This window comes from Zingiber officinale, unplaced genomic scaffold (genome assembly GCF_018446385.1).
Source record: "Zingiber officinale cultivar Zhangliang unplaced genomic scaffold, Zo_v1.1 ctg229, whole genome shotgun sequence".
Lineage (NCBI taxonomy): Eukaryota > Viridiplantae > Streptophyta > Magnoliopsida > Zingiberales > Zingiberaceae > Zingiber > Zingiber officinale.
In genome coordinates, this window is record NW_024589904.1 from 40,884 (window position 1) to 59,338 (window position 18,455).

General features: G+C 37.1%; 1 protein-coding gene across 1 annotated transcript in view; it reads right to left on the bottom strand.

The window, feature by feature from the left end:
• LOC122036996 (calcium-transporting ATPase 3, endoplasmic reticulum-type-like) overlaps positions 1-18,455 on the bottom strand; it is a 47,137-nt gene that overhangs the window by 3,471 nt on the left and 25,211 nt on the right. The window contains exons 16-29 of the mRNA XM_042596445.1: positions 17,790-17,897; positions 15,423-15,575; positions 15,230-15,334; positions 14,569-14,765; positions 13,747-13,858; positions 13,424-13,522; positions 13,174-13,319; positions 8,474-8,531; positions 8,253-8,345; positions 7,163-7,213; positions 6,923-7,054; positions 6,485-6,586; positions 1,851-1,905; positions 848-933 (exon numbers count right to left, since the gene is read on the bottom strand). Coding sequence (XP_042452379.1) covers positions 848-933; positions 1,851-1,905; positions 6,485-6,586; positions 6,923-7,054; positions 7,163-7,213; positions 8,253-8,345; positions 8,474-8,531; positions 13,174-13,319; positions 13,424-13,522; positions 13,747-13,858; positions 14,569-14,765; positions 15,230-15,334; positions 15,423-15,575; positions 17,790-17,897 — 1,497 coding nt within the window. The remainder of the gene's footprint in view (positions 1-847; positions 934-1,850; positions 1,906-6,484; positions 6,587-6,922; positions 7,055-7,162; positions 7,214-8,252; positions 8,346-8,473; positions 8,532-13,173; positions 13,320-13,423; positions 13,523-13,746; positions 13,859-14,568; positions 14,766-15,229; positions 15,335-15,422; positions 15,576-17,789; positions 17,898-18,455) is intronic.

Below are 18,455 nucleotides of genomic sequence, written 5' to 3' on the forward strand. Positions count from 1 at the left end.
CTTTATTACCCCATCATCCATTTCCTGTTGCACAAATGCAACTATATGATTTGGCATTTGTGATGTAATGTATAACAATGAGGGTTATAAGGATTCATATATTTAATTTCTTATTTTCTTTAGCTACAAACTTACTTATCAGTGTTTTCTAAAAAGATCTAAGCTTATTATTTGTAATCAATAAGACAAAAATGTAAATAAGAAAGACATATCTACTTTATCATGTAACCTTACCTTCTGCATGACAAAGATTAATTTGCATCTCTCAAATCTATCTCTTAGGTCTCAATAGGTTACTAATGTGTTATAGATAGATGGTCTTAGTGAACAAGGCTTTGTGCTATCAGTGACTAGGAATATATGATGGTGAAATTGTGGCAGACTAGACTACATAAAAATCATTCAAAGTTTCGTGTTTTCACTTTCCAAATGCTCAATATGGTTAAGCTAGGTTTGAATGGAAGAATAAGAGTAACTTTCCTCTAGGTTTCACTAATGAAACAAATTAAGGTTAATGCTTTTGTCTAGGTTTCACTAATGAAACCAATTAAGGTTAATACTTTCATCAAAATTACGGACATCAAATCCTAATATCTTTCTAAATGTACTTCATGTCAACATAAAGAAGAAATGTGATCATTATGAATTTTGGACCTTGATCAAAATGTCATAAAAGAATGAAATCATTAAGCAATACAAACAAGTATGAAGCATTACTAGGCAATTCAACAACAAATACATGGACAAAACAAACAATCAATATCATAGAAACTTCCAGCTTAACTCGTTAGGGTGCAGGAAATAGTTAGACACAATAATAATGAAGAGAAAAGGAAGCAGAGATTACCAATTCATTGTAAGGTAATTTGGGACCTTTATCAGAGTAAACAAACCACCAAACAAACCCAGCAATAGTTGCAAGACCAACATAGGCTGCATCAAGAATTACATGGAATTAATAACAGGCTGCAACAACTACTCAATCTTACTGTAAGCCCAACAGAATTCTCAATAAATCAAGTATTTTTGCAAAACTCTGCCTTTTGATTAAAGTTCATGCTGGATCTGCAATTAACCCTTGCAAGTGCCATCACGTTACCTCCAACTAAAACATTTAAGATACTAGAAAAATTCTATGTATGGCATCCATGTGATGACTCGCAAATGTACTCACGAAAAGTGGAAATTCTCAGATAGGAATTGGAAAATGAGTCTACAATATGAGGGTTGAATATTCCGTTAGAAAAGCTAGTGTACTCTGGACATATTTACATGGATTAGTTGTTGCATATGGCATGCATGTTCTCTCAACATTTGACTTCTAACAAGGTTTGTGATCTTAAACTCACAAACCTTCAAGATGCTTCAAGATAGTATTGTCACTAAGGCGAGGGGCTATGTCTCATATGGCAAACTAGAAAAAAAGTAAAAGGCAGTCCGGTGCACAAAGCTCCCGCCATGCGGGGTCCCGAGGAAGGATCCATTATACGCAGTCTTACTCTACTTTTTGTAAGAGGTTGTTTCCAGGATTCTAACCCGTGACCTTTAAGTAACAAAGCAACAACTTTACCGTTGCGCCAAGGCTCCCCTTCTTATGGCAAACTAGAAATCAAAGTAATATTGAGTGGAGTGTCAATCTTGATCGGATGCTCATTTCCAAACGTGTTTAGAATTTAGATCTATGACGGCCTAACTAGTTGTGCATTAATACATTTTACTTATCCAAAAAATATTATAATATTGTGAAAATGCAATATTATAAAAAGTATCACAAATCAAGTAGCAAAGTTATCAGGTAATGTATGTCATAAAAAGTGAAATTGTAACTGTATACAAAATCATTAACATACCACCAATGACCAGATAACGGAAAAATAACCATCCAGTAACTACAGCTTCATTGACCTGCAAAACACATTACAAATTCAGAAGACTAGGGACGACATTTTACAATATAAATCCTTTCAACATAAAATTGATTACATGATGTTCATGGAAGTCTATGATTGGATTTCTCAATAAAATAAACACATATCTCTTTGGGATGGAGGGATAGTTTATGTTGCCAAACTTAAATATGTTTGGTTTTGAATTTGGCACAATGGGCAATTAAATTGTTTAGGTTGTAATGCTGTAAGTTTGCACAAGATGAACAAAAAAGACCAGGATAGAACAGACTTGAAGTGTATTGCTATTGGAGTCTGCTCCTGTGTTTAAAATCTCAGAGCTGTCTTGCTCGTGTTGAGTGAGACATCATGTTGCTCCCCCACTAATATGTGTCATGACAGCGGAACACCGCAATGTCGGGTCATCTTTCTACATCAAACAATAAAGTTTAGCCACCACTCTTGCTGTTCTCTCCAGGTCAAGAACTCCTAATGGCACTGCAGCCTCTAGGTCGGATCCTGTGTTGATCAGTGCCAATCTATTTTGTGAGTTGACACCAGTCGTCACCAACATCAAATCATTTGTGGGATGAGACTTAAACTAATTCTGGGCAAGGGTTGAAACTGATGCCCTCACAAAAATTGTGGCCTTGGTCTGCTCAGTCCTCAATTACAAAGGGTGCGTTTGGTTAAAGTTATCATGTATAACCTTGGTTATGTGATTACCAGGTAATCACATAACAAAGGTTATGGGGAATAAAACATAACCAAATGTTGTTTGGTTCAATCTAGGTAATGCAACAAAAACATGTTTGTTTGAAGGTTTTAATGAATAACCTAGTTTAGTATTTTACTAGATTACCCTTAGTTACAAAACCAACTATACATAATAATAATAATAATAATAATAATAATATTATTATTATTATTATTATTATTTAAACTCTATTCTATTTTACTATATTTTCACATTTTTTTATATATTTTTATTTTGTTTTTTTTATGTTTTTTAATTTTTATTTTTTTTAATATTTTTTAAAGTTACTTCTTTTTTTAGTTTTTTTACCATTTTTTATTTTTTTTTATTATTTTTAATGATTTTTTATTTTTTAAAATCTTTTTACGTTTTTTTTATATTTTTCTTTACATTTTACTTTTTTCACATTTTTCTTTTATCCGAGGATATTTTGGGTAAAAAAAATTCGATAATCCCGGAATCAAGAAAAACCTCATTTTTCGAGGTTTTCCGATTCCTGGTTGCATGCCCCTTTTGTTGATGTGTCGGGTATGGAACATTACTTGGGAATCATCGATTACCTAAATCAAACAGGATTTTTGTTAATAACCTTGGATGAATAACCAAGGTTATCAAGGATAACCCCCAACCAAACGCATCCAAAGAGTTTTCTCATGTTTCATGCTGATTTTAGTATGCCATGCCGCCAAGAGCAAACTTCAGATACGTATCCACTCTCATCCCCTTGGAATCATGATGGCATGAGCTAGATCACCTCTGATGGTAGAAAATGACAAGTATTGTACAGAGGATCGCAATAATTAGGACACTAGTTTGGTATGGGAAGAACAAAGGAAGCTTCACATTCCTTTGCTTTGGGGGGTCCATCCATTTTCTTTGTGCCTGTTGTGCAAGAAGTTGACGGTCTTCATTGTCCAGGAGTATGCATCACAATTTTAGTGGATAAAGCTAAGTTTTTGATATCATATAGTCGAGATACTGGAATAATATCAGATAAATAAGGAAATATTGTTGTCCTGCCAGATCAATCCAATGAAACAAGGTCAAATATGTTTCAGTGGAGATACTTTTCAACAGAGAAAAATGAATTTTGTTGTTTTTTATTTTATGTGTTGGTATTCTTTATTAATAGAAAAAGTGTTCAATTATATTGGAAAACAATGTAAAACAATGGAAATGGCTACTTCATACATTTGTAAGACTATGGCTTACAAAATTTCAGCAATAGGTGCAGGTTCAATTTTTAACATCATCTTACTCATCAAGCAGGATAATATGGCTAAGAGCAAGATAGGCAAGTATCCTGCTGCTGCTTATCACTGTCAATCAATATCACTTTGGTATGCCATCTGCACCATCCGGCACCACAGTATGGGTATGAGGATTCAACTTTTGTGTAGTTACATTAACTATAGTCATACTTTATATTATATAGTATTGCCATATCTAAGCCTTTAATTAACTAAACTGTGTGTTATTAACCTAGATTATATGTTTAGTGAGTGAATATTTGCAATTGGATCTAAATTAGATTAATTAGGGTTTAAATGACTTGTATTGGCCATATGGTTTAAGTTAGTATTGTTCAACACGAGCCAAAACTATATGGGGGCAGGCGGTACTACCAATCATTCCAGTAATAGTTTCATACACGAGCCAGATAATTATCACTTGTGTTTACTAGAACAGAAAAAAAATTCAAAAAAGACAAAAGACACCGCTAATGACTTATGAGTTAAGCATTGAACCATTTGTTTGATTTTCTATAAATATTCATTAAACAAAGTACTAGCAAATATACATTACTAAGATATTTATTATAATTTTGAATTGAAAAATATTAGCATATTAAAATTAAGAAACACATTGGTTGATTCATGTCATGTGCTTCGCCAATGCCATGCTAGGCTGACCATATGGCATACCCTGTCTAACACACATCATTACTGAATGTAATTGCCAACATGCTAGCCAGTCAATGCCCAATTTAGCTGAAATACCAAGAATGTCCCACCAGAAAAGTATGAATCAAGAACAGCATGGTCCAAGTCATGTTAGGTTGAGATATGTGTGGATTGGCCCGTTAGTAAAGTAACGTAGTCCTTCATCCCAATCATGATAATCAATCACTCCTTGCATTTATTAGAAAAATGAAGCAGTTATGACTCATTCCTATGAAGCTCGTTTATGGAGGACCATTGTAGTGGCCTGTTGAGTCAGGTTTAATGGTCGAACTCCAAATACCATTGATCCTGTCCGAAAGCTGAATCAACGGACGCTGGGCACGTGGCGCTCTCCGAGTCGCTGATGTAGATCTCCGTCGGGTCGTACGAACCTCCGGCGAACCTGCAAAGAAGTCGGACCGAGAAGGGGTTCCCGGCGGCGACCCTCCGACGCTCAAGTCAGGCAGGCTAACAGTGAAGAAATGGCTGCCAAAATTGTAGAACGCGTACCTCCGACGAAGGGTGAGGATCCTTTATATAGAGCTGTGAAGAGGCTCGGGCACACATACCGAGGTGCATACGTGTCCTCTGTCCATACCTCGGTATGGGCTTCGAGAAAGCTTACGACCCTTCTACGGTCCAGAAGCCGCATCTTTGATGGGACAGCGGACTCTGTTATAAGATCTCGTATGGCTGCTCCTCAACATACGCCGGGAGGATGTTTGTCTATTCTATTTACTGGTCAGATCCGCCGATCCCTTACGTCCGACCGGTCTTATTGTGTGGTAGCGGTCGTTGTACTTTTGTGCCTTCGGTAGCGGGCTACCCGCTCCATACGATGTTCAACATGAGCGTGAACGGCTATGGTTGGGTTGCCTTGCTTTGGCGCCTTCCGTTCGTGAGGCATGCTCCGCTCGCCCGGCATGCTTCCGTCGCCGACATGCTTCCGCTCGCCGGCATGCTTCCGTTCGCCCGACATGTATTCGGCCCGGCATGCTTGCTTCGACCGGCCTTCGTTGCCCGGCATGCTTAAAGCATCGTTCTTGTGGAACACTCCAGTAGAAGCGCTGCACTCGGCCCGCCAAATTTCAGCGAGAATGAAGAGACAAAAGGACAAAGGAAACATCGGGGGAACATCTCCTGACAGCGGGTATGTTCAACGACCAGGCCATACGCAAGATCTTACAACAGAGGATCCCGCTGTCCCATCATAGATGTGCTCGGACTGTAGCAGTATGGTGTCAGGTAAGCTCTTCTGACAAGTCCATACCGAGGTATGGACAGAGGACACGTATGCACCTCGATATGTGTGCCCGAGCCTCTTCACAGCTCTATATAAAGGGTCCTCACCCTTCGCCGGAGGTACGCGTTCTACAATTTTGGCAGCCATTTCTTCACTGTTAGCCTGCCTGACTTGAGCGTCGGAGGGTCGCCGCCGGGAACCCCTTCCCGGTCCGACTTCCTTGCAGGTTCGCCGGAGGTTCGTACGACCCGACGGAGATCTACATCAGCGACTCGGAGAGAGCCACGTGCCCAGCGTCTGTTGATTCAGCTTTCGGACAGGATCAACCATAATTACAGTGTGCACACGTTATAGTCATAAACAGAGCAACATCTTCCACTATCAATGCAGATTAGTTTCTTAATAAGGTGATTTTTCTTCTTATATAACTATCCATTGAACACATTGGAGGTTCATAATAGTGGCATGCAGAGCTTTACTTAAGAAGCTACACTAGATAATTGTACTGCAGACAGTGTGTCAAGAAAAAATCAATAAATAAATAAAGATACAAGTAGTGAATGTGTTCATGGTATGTATAACCTACATGTTAATGGTAAGCAAAGAAAGGAAGATTTGGAGCATGCAGCTATACATGCTCATTATTTAAATATACCTTGCGAGGTTTTGCCATCATGACATTTGTATCTAGCTTATTGAAACCAATGGCTGTAGCAGGCAGACCATCAGTAACCAAATTTACCCACAACAACTGAACCTGAAATTAAAACATTCCACTGTTTACATTATATCTCGAATTTCAAAAAAGCTCCAACTATCATCAAGCAGAAGCAGTTTACAGGCATCATTATCTCTCTAAGCAGCAACAAAGTTCATGAAAAAAAGATGAACTATTGTGCCCTGCTATGCAGGATAAGACAGTAACATGGTGAGATTGAGAAGAGAAATATTTATTGATGGTACATAGCATTTCCAGCAGTATAAATTTTAAAAACTATGAAAATATTTCATATAGTAGCAAGAAGGAAAAAGATGTATTAATGCCACCTAGAATCACAAAGATGATAAAGGATATTTAAAATCAACAACTCACAGGAACCAATGTGTCCGGCATTCCAAGTACAGCTGCCACAAAAATACAAACTACTTCACCAATATTTGATGAAATCATGTATCTAATGAACTGCTTCGTATTTGTGTAAATAGCCCTTCCTTCTGCAACAGCCTGTTCAGAATCATATCAACAATAAATGGTAACATAAAAAGACGTCTTCTGAAACAGAACTTAAGACTCAGATATCAAGTGATTGAACCTTTCATGTCAGTGACATACCGCAACAATAGAAGCAAAATTATCATCAGCCAATACCATATCTGAAGCACTCTGAATGATCAAAGTAAAATGTTTCTTATTAATAACCTTGAATTTTTAGATTTATAAAACGCCAGAACACAATCACATAAACACTTGCATAAGAAGAATGAATTATTGCATGTTAGTTACTATAGCTATATTCTCATTGAACCAATGTTAAAGGGTGTGGCAATTAAAAGAAAAAAGAGATGCAATCTAGATCCTATGTTCATCAAAAATAATATAGAATAGATTGTGCTTGAAAAAAAGACTAACCACATTGTGCTAACAGTGACACAGCTTTATCCCCCAAAAGGAATAACATAGCTTTATCATAAAAACGAGGTATTTACCATTTAATGACACTGAGATATCATCACTAGATGATCTAAGTATTTTTACTCCATGGCTTCAGTTTGATAAAGAAAATCACCAAGTATTTACCCTTCTTAAGTTACAAAAATACTAAAGTTGCATTACAACAGATTTTAGCTGCAAAGGAACAATATACAAAGAAATGAACATTTCCCATAAAAGTAACAAGTTTGCAGTGCTTATGGTTTTTCAAGACTATATACGAATGATGATGTACTATGCAGACCCTTATAGATCTTCTGAGAAGGGAAAAAAAGGGGATGTGAACTGCTTAGCACCTCAAAAAGTGGCCAATGAGACACTTTTATGACCAATTACAGCATGAAGGTTTAAGGAAAATTTCTATTAATCATATACTTTAAAGACAAAGTAAATCCACGAATATCAGTTCATAGTGTTGTTTGAGACAGTTTCAGTATATGTCGCTTCAAGTTGAAGAATTCATAGCAACCAAACAAGTCAATCATCTTTTCAAGGATCAAACAACAAGCTATTTTGAACTGAAGAAGATTCTCTTAAACAGATAATTAAACATGGATAAAAATTTAAAAATAAACAGTTGGTCATAACTACAACTTCCACTGAATACAACAATAGTTACAGGGTAAAGCTAAAGAGCATCTTGAGGTTTGAAAAGTTTGAACCAAAAAATTATAGTCTCAATAAATAAAATACCAAGGCTAAACAGGTTTACCTTAGCAACAGCTGTTCCTGATCCCATTGCAATTCCTATGTCTGCTTTCTTCAATGCAGGTGCATCATTCACACCATCACCAGTCATGGCAACCTTATGCAGAACAGAAGAAAATAAAACCTCAAACATATATCCATGTAGAATTTTATTCAAAAAAAAATTGCATTATATAGAAAATTAATATAAAATACTTTCCCAAAGTACTACAACTTAAGGCGTACCACTTCATTTTGATTCTGCAAAGCCTCAACCAACATCCTCTTGTGAGACGGTTCAACCCTATTGTCACATTGATAAACCAGATCATCAGAAAGAATCTCTTAAAACAGACCTTAAATGGATGGGACAGCTTGTTGTTTATACTCAGACAAATTCCTAACCAAACAGTCTGCTTGTTGAGAAAAAGAAAAACATATTTACTTAAAATGTTACAGAATGAATAAGCAGTTATGAGCACTAAAAAAACAACTGTTGGGAACAACCATAAGATTCAAGCAGAAAGAAATACAAGTAGTGTAACTTCAGTAACCACGTAGATTGCATCTCAGCAAGGAATAAACTTAGGCAGCAAAAGCAAAAGTAAATGAGTTGAAAAGAAAGGGAAAAAAATTTAATGATAAACAAATAAAACTTCTAATTAAGGACTAACTAATACCGTTTGGTACTCGTATGATTTTGAACTTATTTACTTAGTATGAACCTATATGAATAAATATAATATAGACCAACTATATATGGGTTAATTAGTATAATTATATGATCCTGTCTGAAACTGGCGAAAGCTAGACCACCGGCGAAATGGCCTTCAAAGTTGACCACAAGAATACCTTGAAGGAGAAGAAGGGGGGTCACCGGCGAGAGGGCTTTGAAGTTGACCGCAAAAGGACCTGCAAGATCACAAGGTGAAAGGGGCAAAAGGAGCGTCAGCAAGCAGGCCAAGGTCCTACTGCAGCCACTCCGACACTCAAGTCGGTAAGGTGGAGAAAAATGTGGAAGATGGACCATAGTAGTAGAAGATGATGTGTGTGAAGCAAAAGACGTACCTGCACCCGCAGGGACGGGACCCTTTTTGTAGTCCTTGCATTAATTAAATGTAATAACAGCGCAAGGGATATGTCAAATCCATGTATCATTCCATCGCCCATACGCTATTGGTATCCTAAATTTGGTACAAAGATATGGTCTCACGTGCCTCTGACAATCCCACGCGCAACATTAATTGTGGAATGGACTCCTGACTTGAAAAACCCATTGGGCTTTCAGGGCCTAACTCAAATAGTGGGATAATGGGTTAGAAAGGGGCCAATCTAACGCGTCTACTTATATGATCGTCCATCTTATAGGGAGTTGAGGGGGCAGTGCCCCGTCAGCCTATGAGCCGATCGGGAGCGTACGGAGCATAGCCCCATAAGGCAGAGATATGATCAAGTCAATCAGGAACCGAACAGGAGGATGCTGGGGCAGAGCCCCGTGTTCATGTGATCCAATCAAAAGGACATAGGGAGCAGAGCCCCGAGAGGCGAAGATCCGATTGGAAGGACGTAGGGGGAGTAGAGCCCAGGGAGGCAAAGATCCAATCAAAAGGACGTAGGGGAGTAGAGCTCCGGGAGGCGGAGATCCAATTCGAAATTGAGTGAGAGGATGCAGGGAGCAGAGCCCCATGTTCCTGATCCGATCAGAAGGACGTAAGGGAGCAGAGCGCCAGGAGCCAGAGATTGGATCGGAAGGGCGTAGGGGAGCATAGCCTCGGGAGGCGGAAATCCGATCAGAAGGATGTAGGGGAGCAGAGCCCCGAGTTCCTGATCCGATCATATAGTAGTCTCTGATGTCCCGATCAAGACCCTCACTCGGGTTGACCTACCTCAAACTTTAACTGCCACGTTAACTAAAAGATTAACTTTATGATCCTACATGGGATCCCCCTATATATCCACCACATCACTATATGTTATAAATATTAGTTAATTGATATATCAGCTATATATATATATATAAGTGATATTAGTTAATCACTATATGTGTGTGTAGTTATTTGATTCCGTGGAATAGCTAATTAGGGAAAAGTTGCAATGGCAATTCCATTGTGCGACATGAGTCGCAATTGAGACTCCACAATGTGACACAAGTAATGACTATGACCCAGCCACTTCACTGTGTGATGCATCGCAACTATGACTTTGTCGCAATTGAGACTCCACAATGCGACACAAGTAATGACTATGACCCAGCCACTTCACTGTGTGATGCATTGCAACTATGACTTTGTCGCACAATGCGTTGCAATCGTGACTCTGTACCGCCACCATCTATTCAATGTTTCATCTCTACTCACTTTCCTGCATGGGTCTGCCTCCCTCAACTAGGTATGTCTTCTTGCCCCAAGCACCATCTGTTTCTTCCTCAATCTCTCCCTCTCCCTCCCCCTAATCTCTCTATCGAGTATCTAGATTAACTATCTGTGCTGGTATTGTTCCACATCTCAATGCGAGAGTAGAATGGTAAGTATCGGCTGTGCAACCTAGCACGGCATAATACTTTAAACCATGGTTCCAAATTCCACAATCTCCAAAATATGAAGTTCCTAGTTCTATCACAAGGTAAGCAAAATAAATTTAAGTACTAAACAATAAAGAAGAGAGTTAGGATGGTGAGAAAATGTCTAAGCCCAAGGGTGAAGAGATATGGAACTTCGTAGGCAAACAAACAGAAAACACAATATGAAGAATATAAGAGCAACAAGAGAAATAATTAGGCATGAATGAGCCATGATCAACAATGAGAAATACTAGAATTGAGGATACTATACATTTCTTATGACTAGAAAAATAATCAAAGGAATGGAAACAAATCCTTGCAATAAATCTAGCTTGGTTTGGTACAGCTAGGGGAAGGGAGAGAGTGACTACAATTGATTCTAGCTATCACCAAAGCTGCAGCTCCCTGGCAAATATTCTTGGATGAATTTTTGGGCAGACTAGCATAGAAAACCTTATTCTAAATTATGGTCTAGTAAGAAGGAAAAAGGTTATGCAGCAATTGAGCAAACCACATTCATCAAATTTGAAAATAAGCAATCAAGTTAAAGAAGGCCATGAAGGACATTGATAATGTCACTTTCATGGAAACCTTATTTTTATTTTTTGTTTTATCAATCGAGATGCATCAGTGATGAATAAAAAAAGAACCAAATTGTACAACAGAAATGCAGGGCTTCAAGGTTGTCAAGGTCTGTTAACCTAGATTGGCATCAACCTGCACCTCTCCAAGATAAATAATTCATCTCGCTATAGTTCCAGTTCCATCAAAACCTGATTACTCAAGAATAATTTATGCTAGATTTTGGCTATCTAATTGCATTAAAGAGGTCCAAATGACACAGGCAAACTGAAACAAAAAAGAAATAACAAGAAAAGGAAAGAGGAATATTTTTTGGATAAGTAAAAAATTGTATAACGCAAACCAAGAGTACAAGAACTAGTCGTTAGGAGTTACTCATGTCCGACAAAGTATCATATTAGAGTAAACTCCTAAAGATCGGTATACATGAAGTTGCACACTCCTGAAAATCCTCTCAATGTCTAACTGTCCCTCACCAAAGAACCTAAAGTTTCTAGCTCGCCATACATAATAAATAACAAATGACGAGGTTGGATGGTGAACCTTTGTCAACACCGTACTCCCACAGTGGTGTCTATCGAAGACTCTCATCGCTCTCCAGTAGGTGGACATCTCCGATGTCATATGCAGTTAATCTCTAATCTTCCTCCATAATCCGGCAATCAAGGGACACCCAAAGAATTGATGCTCATGTTTCTCCTGCACGTCCACAAAAAGTGCAATGTCGATCCTCTAACCAATCGTGTCTGTCCCGAGTGGGAAAATGTCTGTGTGCCAACATTCAAAAGATAATCGCATGACTAGGCTGTAAGTATATCTTCCATACTATCCGGGCTCATGGCTTCTTAGGGAGGATGCCTAAGGAAGTCATATGCCTCAGCCCCCCCCCCCCCCCCCAACCTGAGAAAATAAATCTGCTAACCTCTGTGTCCCCCATGGGGATCCAGCTACCGATAATATAAAATCCCATATCTACAAAAGTTGCTTGATCAGAGGAGAATCTAAGTGGATTGCCTCCCATGTCCATATGTCAGCTCGCTGCAAGTATGATGAACTCATTTGATCCAAAGGGTGGCCTCCTTTGCTTGTATCCGTTAAAGGACCTTAGCCAGGTGTGCTAGGTTCCAAGCTCGCAAGTCCCAAAACCCCAAGCCACCTTCATCCTTAGGTATTATGAATCCCATGCACCAAAAAACTGTCACTAAAAATGGTGCCTTTTGTAAGAAAATTCACCAATGTTTCAGATAAAAAGATAAAGGTATTTATGTAACTAGACAAAGATATGTCTAACGCATGCATTACGGCACATCTTAGAATATCAGCGATTTGTTTTATATTATTTTGCCTAGCTTTTTGTAAATCAACCATAAATATTAGTGCGACTAAAACAAACCTCTTGCTGTTCCTTTGCCTCTTTCATGTTCCAACCTTTCTATTTTTTATTTAAATCATTTCTTGATCCTTGAATTGAAGAGGTAGGATATGCCAAGACGCAAACCTTATCTAAGTCAGATGCATCTTTGTTAACCACATAGTTGGGTACTAAGTTTATCCTTGCCAAAGATAAAAGATGCAGACACGATGAATGTGGACATCTGAGGATTATCTCAACATTGTGAAATCATTATCGGTGTACATTAATATGAATAGAAATGAAAATAAATGAATCTGGTGGCAAGCATTATGCCCTAGAACTTTATGAACAATCTTTTATACTGTAAAGCAGATACAAATTTGTACATATAGTTAACATGCACCAGCATTGATTAGTCATACAAATTATACTATAGAAATGCTTGTATACCGAGTGAAAAGGACCATCCTTTGCAATGCTAACGCTCGATCTGTGGGCAAGAGTTCTTCAAATTCAGATGCTGTATAGGAGTAACCAGTAAAATCGTTCAAATGATCAAAAGCACCAATTCTTCTACAGAGCGACTCTGCAGTTGTCTAGCACAGGAAAAGATAAAACATTTCACCCATAAGGTAAAAACTGAAGAAAATATCTCTCTAAATGAGATCACAGAAAAAGTATTTTTAACTGAGATGCTTACTTTATTATCACCAGTGACCACTATAACTCGTATTCCAGCAGACATACAAGATAGCATGGCATTTCTTACTTCATTCCTTGGTGGATCCAGCATTCCAATCTTTAGATACATGGCGATAGTAGGGTCATAACAGAGAGGGCAATCAATGATAACACTCAAAAGTAAAATGTTTGATTAATTCAAAATTGGAGAGAAGGGAAATAACAAAAGTATTGATAAGAGACCATGAAATTTATACTGTGGTTGATTAAGAACAACCCGTCAAGATAGTTTCAAATACCTACCTACAAGAAGTGGAAATGAGAAAGAATCAAGGATCCTACCAGTCCAATAAATGTTAAGTTTGTCTCATCATCATAACAAAGTGTTTGTTGACCCATGGGCATGCGCTTCAATGCTAATGCCAAACATCTTAGAGTATCTTTTCCTGCAAAACTGCTCATGGATTGAACAATAAATGTTTTAGACATAATGTCACCAATATCCAATGCATTTGTGATATGTAATTAAGAGTCAGCTACTAGATAGTTTAAAAAGAGAGAAAATCCCATATCACAAGGTTATCAAATTCTTCTATGAATCCTTGTAGTTACAAGCCAAATCGCAGCTACAAACGATATTCAAACTTGGATCACTACTCTCAGATTTTAGTCTGCAAAATTCTTATTAAATAAACAATCATATTTCAGACAGATCAATCAGTAACAACTGTTTAGCCAATTGATTTTAGTGATGCTGTATATGATATTCAAATTCTAGAATCGGATAGCTTCTGAACAAGATTCTTCTGGAACAATTCAACTTTCTAGTGCACTGTAAATATATGCTCTGGGTTACATTTATTCCTAAAGAATAACTCAGAATGTCAATATTCATATCAAAAGAACTGAAATTAAAATAGGTCAAATATGCTGTTCATGATAGGGCCAAGTGTTTTGAGTTGTGGTGAAACAAAATGGCTTCCATAATACAAATATCCAAAAAGAAAGCAATAATATTTTTAATATATCACTCAAGCAGACAGTAAAGATCAATAATGAGTCCATAACAGAATATGTTCATGAAATGTGAATATTTTTCATCCGTCTTTAAAAAATGTGAATGTTTATAATGCAATAGCAAAAGAGTGGAAAAATACAGCTAACCTCCTGAATCTCTCCTCCAAGGCAATGCGAATATCATTTGTCAAAGGAACAGAAGATCCATCTTCATTGCATAAGATATGTGTGCACCTAGATATAATACACTCAGGCGCACCTTTTGAGAACATGATCTCCTGTTGCTTTCGACTACAGAGGACACTCATCATTTTTCGGTCACGAGAGAACTCCAAAACAGACATCTAGAAAGCAAAAGGTAGTCAACCAGAGAAAAATGATAAAACAATACAGAAAACTACTTAGATAATTATATCAAAACTGCTTGGTTTGGAACAGTAAACAGGTAATATCTTGGATAAATAACAGTATTGTTGAGGATCTAATAGATAAAAAAAAAAAAAAAAAAAGGATGCTAAGACCCTTATAACTGACCCCCAACGTTTAGGCTTATAAGTAAATAACAGACGAAAATGTAGGTATGAATGTATGTCATAATTAATTAACTGATAAGTGTCTGGTTAAAAATATCAATTAGCAAGACCAGGTTAAAAATGAACTGCAAGATCCAACCATCAATCTGTAAGTCCAAGACAACACCGAACACATGGAGTAGTAAAGAACAGTATAAACTATAAAGTAGATAAAGTGCATCACATTGACCAACAGAAGCAGGAGATTGCTAGCATCAACTCAGCAGCACATATACCTTTTTGAACTGGTGTTCCCAGTAATGGTTACAGTATGATGCACGCTCATGCTTACTTAAAATGTTCAAAGCTGAAGGCATAGAATCAAAACCAGGAAGACCAACCTAACCAAATCAATATATAAATTGATTAGCAATCATTATAATATAAATCACATGAATAAGTAAAATAGCAAACACAAGTCACTCTAACCTTTTCCACTAGTACACGTAGAGCAACCTCAGTTGACTCCCCAATCTTTTCATAATTCTTCTTGTCTGGATTGTACTGTAGCATAGACTCGTTGCAAAGAGCTGAACACATGGCTATATGAAGAAGACATGGAAATTGAGCAGGAAACTCAAGCTGCATAAAATATGAAAAAATTATGGCGCAATGTTGAGAAGAGCCCACAAAGCACTAACTAGGTTTTAGCATTTATTTGTGTCACAATGGTCATGAGTTAAGCAGCCAACAGACATCATGATAATACAGAAAAACAAATTACGAATGTATGCATACATATCTATTCATTCCTATATGAAATCATCATATGAATTACCTCTTCCTCCTAAACCTAGAATATCATCCATGACTAAATTAACCGGGAAAAGTGTCCCATAGTAGAAGTTGATCATTATCAGCCCTCCACCTGAAATCTTATATTTTGGCTGAAACCAAAAAAGAAATATGCCAAGTTAGGGATACAACCAGCACAACCCTTTATTGTCCTTCCTCCCTTTATTGTCCTTCCTCAACAAAAACTGAGTTGATTCCTTATACTGCACAGTTTTGAAAAGCAGATAAAGCTTTGGTTTTTCTATAACCAGTTCTGGACCACAACAGATTCTGAATCTTGCTTTATGCTACACATGTGAGCACCATTACAATTCCCAAATGGTCAGAAATAATCCTAGAGAACGCCATATAAATGTAAGCTAGCACCGAACTTATGTTTGGAATGTTGATAATATTATGGCAAAATTATTCTCCCAACCCTCACCTGATTCTCTTTGTTCCTTCCCATTTCATTATGGTATTTTATCATATTAGTATTCTTAGTTGCCTGCCAGATTTTACCACATCTGCTAGCTATCTTTACCTATCGACGAGTTTCCTCAATGATTACTGTCACCGTTGGAGCATGCTTCTCAAGATTCTCGAAGTAGTTCCACAGCTTGAAACTCACATGTTATGATATTCTCACTCATTCAGAAGAGATAAAACCATATTTAAATCTGTCACCTGGTACATGTCATGGGACCTCGGCCACAAGAATCAATATCAACTAACTAAAGTTGTTTCTTGAATACTATATGTTATGCAAGATTTATGTTGCATATGACGGTAACAGATTACATTTTCAAGACAAAATAGTTGATAGATATAATATAAGATGATGTCAAATAATTATTACAGAATCTTAACTATAATCATAAGGGAACAGAAAGCTCCATTTTGAAAATCAACCCAATTACAAGGGAAACTATCATACCAATCATAAGATTTCATAACAATCAATTAATTATGTAGAGATTTGATTTAAGTATTTTAAATAACAAAGCTGGCAAGACAATTAAGAATTTAGTGACAAATGGAGGAAAAAGATTATGGTGTGGAGAAACCAGATGGTTACATTGCCAAGGTAAATAAAAGTATGTCAAATGTGGAAATTGCAATTTAAAGCGAAAAGCAATAGCAGATTGCAACTCAACATACTACATGGGATCAATAGACTAGAATCTTGATACTCAAGCCAACTAATAGAAAAGGGAATAAATGGAGTCTTATCATGTTCATGTTTCATCGACTTGGATCTAAAGATCTCACTATTTTTTAGGTCAACCCATGTAATTTGAGCAGCTGACACTAGACTGGGTAGTTGCTTAGGGATATGTATCAGTACACACTATATACCAACCAAAGCCAATTGACACTTGAAACCATGAGCTTGATATTCAACTACTAAATACAAGCTAATGGAAATGTGAACAAGGGAAGAGTCTTTACGTTATGTTTTGTCTAATTGACTTGGACTTAATTATCTCACTATTTTTGAGGTAAAAATATGCAATTTGGGTTTTTGACACTAAACTGGGTTGTTGCTAACTGATCTCTACTAGTAGACATTATGTACCAACCTGAGCCAGAATGGGCATTGGTATTAAACCACGATTTTAAACCAAGGCCGCATTCGATAATTAATTCTGTCACAAAAGAAAATAAAGAGAGAAAAAATAGAAGGTTAACAGTTACAAGCATAAGAACCAGAACCAAAATGAATACAGGTGAAAGAGAAAACACAAGTATGTATTCATCTTGTGGACAAAAATATTGTATGTCCAAATATGTGGCCTATAAAGAAAATCAGGGGCAATGTTTTGCAGCACATTTGGAGAAAAGAAACAAATACTATTGCTAATGCAAAACTAAAATAAGTGTGCTCAAGAAGCAAGGCCTTGCCATTCTTGGCAAAAGATCTATCCGATTGAACAGTGAAGCATTGCAGATTTTCTTCAGGTACTAAACAATCTGTCACAGTTACATTAATGCAATAATACACATTAATTTTCATATTACCTGCACTCCAGTCGCATCAAAAATCATACCCTCTGGTGCAAATGTAGTTCCAGTAACAGCATATTCATAAGTAATAGGACCACGGTGCACCGATTGGACTACACAAACCTAAATTCATTCAGAATGTTTCAATCAAATGGTATATGTATGGTTGTATAAACATTTAAGGCAAATATTGAGGCTATCAATCAGTATTTCATTTCCACAAAACGATGGTACAAAAGATAAAAAGTAAACCTGAGTAAATATCATAAATTCTTAATCATGTTCTGTAGCACATAACACGTTTTTTAATCTATTTTCATTTTTATTGTGTTGATTTTGCTTCTTCAGATCAGCGCACCCAAACAAATCCATCCTACCCTCTTACTTGATCTTGTACCCAAATAAAGCATACTTTTCTTGACGTTAATCATGAACCAGTTGCTTGCTTTGGGCACTTGATCCTTGAAACAAGCTATTCTACTATTACTTTTTCTTGATTGTTGCGCTTGTGTCATGGCAAATAGTAAGATGGAGTTGCGTTCTTCTCAGTTGGACCATTCAAATATATCGAAAGCATTAACATCAAAGCAAAAGGAATTGCTCCTGGAAACTAATACTAATAGGCATGTTAAACCATGTGAATATACTTAGTCATATGATTAAATTAAGGTGAACCATGCA